Below are 5,165 nucleotides of genomic sequence, written 5' to 3'. Positions count from 1 at the left end.
CGGCGGCTCCGCGGCTGCCCGGGCCGCGCGCCACCATGCTGGGCCTGGACGCGTGCGAGCTGGGGGCGCAGCTGCTGGAGCTGCTCCGGCTGGCGCTGTGCGCCCGAGGTGAGCGGGCCGGGCAGGGGCCGGCGGCCAAGTGGGCGGGGGGCTCGGCTGGTTCTCAGCCCCGGGCGGGGAGTAGCCCCTCCCCCGCGGCAACTTTGGGGGCGCGCATGGGGACCTCGCGGCGCAGATCCCTGGCTGGGGTCTGGCAGGGGTGGGGGACTTCATCCAGGCTCCACCCCTGTGGGGAAGCGAGCCAGGTGCGGACGGGTCCGCTTGCGAAGCGGCGGGGCTGGGACCCTCTCCCCCTCGACACCGCCGTCTGGAGCCTCTCTCCCCTGGGTGGGGCTGGGGCTCAGGCTCTGTAGGGCGTGTGGTGATCCCCGAGAAGACTGGAGCGAAGTGGGCAGGGACTCAAACCCCTGCCCAGGGCACCAGGGAGAGGGGCTTCAGGAGACCACCAGCCCGGGGCACCATGGGAGGCGGCGCAGAGCCTGAGCCCAGGGATTTGGAGAGAGCCGCTCCCAACACCCCAGCACCATGGGGAGGAACTCCTGGACTGTGGGAAGGTGTTCAGAGACCCCGGCCCAGAGCAGGATGGTAGAGGACCCTGGAGGGCCACTAGGTTTGGGGGGCCGCCGAGGGCCGCTGCTCTCTAGCAGGTAGCTCCTGACCCTGTGCTGCCCTCATTTGAAGGCTTTGCTCCCCCACCCTTTGGTCTCCGAGTCAGGGAGGGGGCCCTTGTGGACATCTGGGCCAGAGAAGCTGCAGGCCTGCCGGTCTCTGGAGGCCCCTCCTGAAGGTCTGGGTGCGGTGCGGCACCTCCCCAGGCCGCCCTGCCCTCTCTGCTCGCTCTCTCCCTGAGCCCCCAGAGGCTTCCTTGAGTCCCTTTGGGCAGTGGGAGGTACAGCTGGCCGGAGGGGCTGCAGCCTGATGCCCGAATGCCAGGGTCTGCTAGTGGCTGCTGCTCACGCCCCTCCCCACCCCCAGTCCTCCTGGCTGACAAGGAGGGTGGGCCGCCGGCAGTGGACGAGGTGCTGGATGAGGCTGTGCCCGAGTACCGGGCGCCGGGCAGGAAGAGCCTCTTGGAGATCCGGCAGCTGGACCCGGACGACAGGAGCCTGGCCAAGTACAAGCGGGTGCTGCTGGGGCCCCTGCCACCGGCCGTGGGTATGGCAGGGGCCTGGGCTTGGAGGGCTGGGTCTGGGGGGCTGGTGGGGAGCCCGGTGGGGGTGGGGGGCATCCTGCAGACTTCCAGTTTCTCCTCAGACCCAAGCCTGCCCAATGTGCAGGTGACCAGGCTGACACTCCTGTGTGAACAGGCTCCAGGGCCCGTCGTCATGGATCTCACAGGTAACTCGCAGGATGCTGCACCCTGAACCCAGGTGGGGCCCTCCCAGTCACGCTTCTACATCCCTGCGTTCCTGGTTCCTCGCCCTGGGCCATCACAATCGCAGACCTCATGGGTACCACACCCCACGTGGGGGCTCCTGGAGCGGGTCTCAGCCTGTAGGGGAGGTCTGACCCTAGCTGAGGCTTCCACAATAGGGGACCTGGCTGTTCTGAAGGACCAGGTGTTTGTCCTGAAGGAAGGTGTTGATTACAGAGTGAAGATCACCTTCAAGGTGAGAGCCGGGGCAATGGGCGGAGGGGATGGGGGTGGGGGTAACAGCCAGAAGCCTGGCCCCCAGAGGAACCCCTGATGCCTCTGTTCCCAGGTCCACAGGGAGATTGTCAGTGGCCTCAAGTGTCTGCACCACACCTACCGCCGGGGCCTGCGCGGTGAGGACAGCGGTAGGGGGAACGGGGCGGGGGGTGGGAAGCGGGGTCGGAGCGAGGACAGCCCTGATGCCCTCGCCCTCCCTAGTGGACAAGACCGTCTACATGGTGGGCAGCTACGGCCCGAGTGCGCAGGAGTATGAGTTTGTGACTCCGGTGGAGGAAGCGCCGAGGGGTGCGCTGGTGCGGGGCCCCTACCTGGTGGTATCCCTCTTCACCGACGATGACAGGACGCACCACCTGTCCTGGGAGTGGGGTCTCCGCATCTGCCAGGACTGGAAGGACTGAACCCCCAGTCCTTGTCTCCCCCACCTCCCTCAGTTGCTGCACAGGGACCCCCAAGCATCCCCAGCACCCCCCCTTGAGTGACCAGACCCTCCCCTGCTGCGCCTGCTCTGTCCCGGGAGCCCCTGGGCCTGGCGCTGTCCCCCTGAGCTGTCCCATTAAACATGGCCCTGTCTCGGTGCCCTGCGTGTCGTCTCTTTCTGCCTCCCCTCCCCTGGGGGCTGGGGGCGGCCGCATGGGCCTTATCTTCGCTGGGACTGGGCCTGTGTGCCACGTGGCAGCTGCTGCTTGGCTTCTGGCCCCCTTATCTGCCCCTACCCCACGCGCCCTGGCAGCACCATGAGCCGCCAACTTCTGCCTGTCCTGCTGCTGCTGCTCAGGGCTTCGTGCCCATGGGGTCAGGAACAGAGACCCAAGAGCCCCTCGGAGGAGCCTCCAGAGGAGGAAATCCCCAAGGAGGATGGGATCTTGGTGCTGAGCCGCCACACCCTGGGCCTGGCCCTGCGGGAGCACCCTGCCCTGCTGGTGGAATTCTGTGAGTGCCGGGGCCAGTGGGGCTGGGGACCGGCGGGGACCGGCAGGGCCCACTTGGGGGCCCCACCCTTTGCCGGCAAATGCAGGGCATGTGCCCAAGAGGGGCCTCCCGGCAGGCACCTGCCCCCACTGTGCCCAGGAGCTCTCTAGGAGGGGCCTGGGGGTCTGGTTGGGGCAGGCAGGAGCAGTGGTAGTACTGGGGGTACCCACAGGACATGAGAACACCTGTGCCTCCCTGCTCGGCCAGCGGCCACGGTGCCAGAGTCGCTGCCTTGCCAGCCACTCCTCTGGCTGCCAGGGGATCCCACAGACTGCAGAGGCCCAGGCAGTGTTCAGGCTTTGGGGGCCCATGGAGGTCCCTGATGCGTGTGCCCTGTGGTCTTTTCCCAACCCTTGACACACATGGGAACTGTTCTTGCCTGGGAGGCCTTCACAGGCAGCCACATGGGCCCGGGAGCGCCAGCCTTACAGGGCGTGAAAGGGAGGGGTCTTTTTATTTTTTGAGATGGAGTTTTGGTCTTGTTGCCCAGGCTGGAGTGCAATGGCCCAATCTCGGCTCACTGCAACCTCTGCCTCCCAGGTTTAAGCAATTCTCCTGCCTCAGCCTCCTGAGTAGCTGGTATTATAGGCATGTGCAACCAATCCTGGCTAATATTTTTTGTATTTTTAGTAGAGATGGGGTTTTTTCCATGTTGGTCAGGCTGGTCTCGAACTCCCAACCTCAGGTGATATGCCCACCTCTGCCTCCCAAAGTGCTGGGATTACTGGTGTGAGCCACTGAGCCTGGCTGTAGGGAGGGGGATCTTTCAAGCTCTCCCAAGCCTTGCTGGTCCCTGTGCTGCAGGCTTGGGGGCCACGAAGAGGCGCTGGTGCTCGGCTTGTCCACGGCCAGGGCTCAGGGCAGAATGGAGGAGCACGCTTGTTCCCTGCTGGGTTGTCAGGTGTGGAGAGGGTGCTCCTGGGGTTGTGGTGGCCTGGGGCACTCACGGCCCCGTCCCCCAGATGCCCCGTGGTGTAGGCACTGCCAGGCCCTGGCCCCCGAGTACAGCAAGGCAGCTGCCATGCTCGCGGCCGAGTCAACGATGGTCATGCTGGCCAAGGTGGATGGACCTGCGCAGCCCGAGCTGGCTGAGGAGTTTGGTGTGACGGAGTACCCTACGCTCAAGTTCTTCCGCAATGGGAACCGCACGCACCCAGAGGAGTACACAGGTGCGGGGCAGGCCGGTCACTGGGGGGTGGTGGCCAGGCCCAGGCTGAGGGGGACTCCCTGCAGGACCACGGGAGGCTGAGGGCATTGCTGAGTGGCTGCGACGGCGGGTGGGGCCCAGTGCCATGCGGCTGGAGGACGAGGTGGCCGCCCAGGCGCTGATCGATGGCCGGGACCTGGTGGTCATCGGCTTTTTCCAGGTGAGCCACTGGGCGTGGGGGGCCAGGCCGTGGGGGCAGTGACTGTGGGTGGGACCTGGTGGCCTCACAGGGCCGGGCCCCTCAGGACCTGCAGGACGGGGACGTGGTCACCTTCTTGGCCCTGGCCCAGGATGCCCTGGACATGACCTTTGGCCTCACAGACCGGCCGCGGCTCTTTCAGCAGTTCGGCCTCACCAAGGACACTGTGGTTCTCTTCAAGAAGGTAGGTCAAGCCGAGGCGTGGGTTGGGGTCCGGCTGCAGCGCCCGCTGACCCACCTGCTGCAGCGCCCGCTGACCCACCTGCTGCTGTCCAGTTTGATGAGGGGCGGGCAGACTTCCCAGTGGACGAGGAGCTTGGCCTGGACCTGGGGGATCTGTCACGCTTCCTGGTCACACACAGCATGCGCCTGGTTACCGAGTTCAACAGCCAGGTGCGTAGGCTGCAGTGCCTGGACTGGGGGTGCCCCAGGGTGGAGGAGTCCAGAGATGGGGGTGCCTAGGCTGGGGGTCCTGTGGAGTCATGAGCACTCTCTCTACTGTAGATGTCTGCCAAGATCTTTGCGGCCAGGATCCTCAACCACCTGCTGCTGTTTGTCAACCAGACGCTGGCTGCACACCGGGAGCTCCTAGCGGGCTTTGGGGAGGCAGCTCCCCGCTTCCGGGGGCAGGTACTGGGGTCCAGCGGGAGGGGCAGCTGGATGGGGGTAGGTACTGGGGGGCTGGGGGGGAAGGGGCAGTGGGAGAGTGGCTGGTGCCAGCATGGACTCCCTGCCACAGGTGCTGTTCGTGGTGGTGGACGTGGCGGCGGACAATGAGCACGTGCTGCAGTACTTTGGCCTCAAGGCTGAGGCAGCCCCCACCCTGCGCTTAGTCAACCTTGAGACCACTAAAAAGTACGCGCCTGTGGCTGGGGGCCCTGTCACCGCAGCGTCCATCACTGCTTTCTGCCATGCAGTCCTCAACGGCCAAGTCAAGGTCTGCTGCAGACTGCTCATAGCAGAAGGGGAACCCTGATCTCATCCGACCAGCTTGGCAGGGGGTGGGAACAGCACCTCTCAGGGTCCCCCGCCCCTGCAGGCCCCGCAGAGGCCCCCCCTACCCCGAGAGGCCCCCC

General features: G+C 66.0%; 2 protein-coding genes across 6 annotated transcripts; both read left to right on the top strand.

The window, feature by feature from the left end:
• Positions 1-2,290, top strand: ARHGDIG (Rho GDP dissociation inhibitor gamma). The gene is made up of 6 exons (XM_032148472.2): positions 1-108; positions 1,036-1,215; positions 1,315-1,398; positions 1,594-1,670; positions 1,764-1,827; positions 1,913-2,290. Exons 1-6 carry the CDS (start codon positions 36-38, stop codon positions 2,110-2,112), a joined length of 678 nt encoding a protein of 225 aa, XP_032004363.1. The 5' UTR covers positions 1-35; the 3' UTR covers positions 2,113-2,290.
• A 93-nt stretch (positions 2,291-2,383) lies between these two features.
• On the top strand, positions 2,384-5,142 carry PDIA2 (protein disulfide isomerase family A member 2). 5 transcript variants are annotated; one of them, XM_058435283.1, is made up of 7 exons: positions 2,384-2,644; positions 3,646-3,852; positions 3,917-4,050; positions 4,232-4,273; positions 4,366-4,482; positions 4,594-4,719; positions 4,829-5,142. In XM_058435283.1, exons 1-7 carry the CDS (start codon positions 2,449-2,451, stop codon positions 5,063-5,065), a joined length of 1,059 nt encoding a protein of 352 aa, XP_058291266.1. In that variant the 5' UTR covers positions 2,384-2,448; the 3' UTR covers positions 5,066-5,142. The 5 variants fall into 5 exon arrangements, with proteins under 5 accessions (XP_058291266.1, XP_058291265.1, XP_032004364.1 ...); XM_058435282.1 differs by having other exon boundaries at positions 4,181-4,273; XM_032148473.2 differs by having other exon boundaries at positions 4,136-4,273.
• The last annotated feature ends 23 nt before the right edge of the window (positions 5,143-5,165 follow it).

The sequence above is a fragment of the Hylobates moloch genome, unplaced genomic scaffold (genome assembly GCF_009828535.3).
Source record: "Hylobates moloch isolate HMO894 unplaced genomic scaffold, HMol_V3 SCAFFOLD_4833, whole genome shotgun sequence".
Classification (NCBI taxonomy): Eukaryota; Metazoa; Chordata; class Mammalia; order Primates; family Hylobatidae; genus Hylobates; species Hylobates moloch.
The sequence above is the reverse complement of the archived record's forward strand: the minus strand, read 5'-3'. Positions and strand labels throughout refer to the sequence as shown.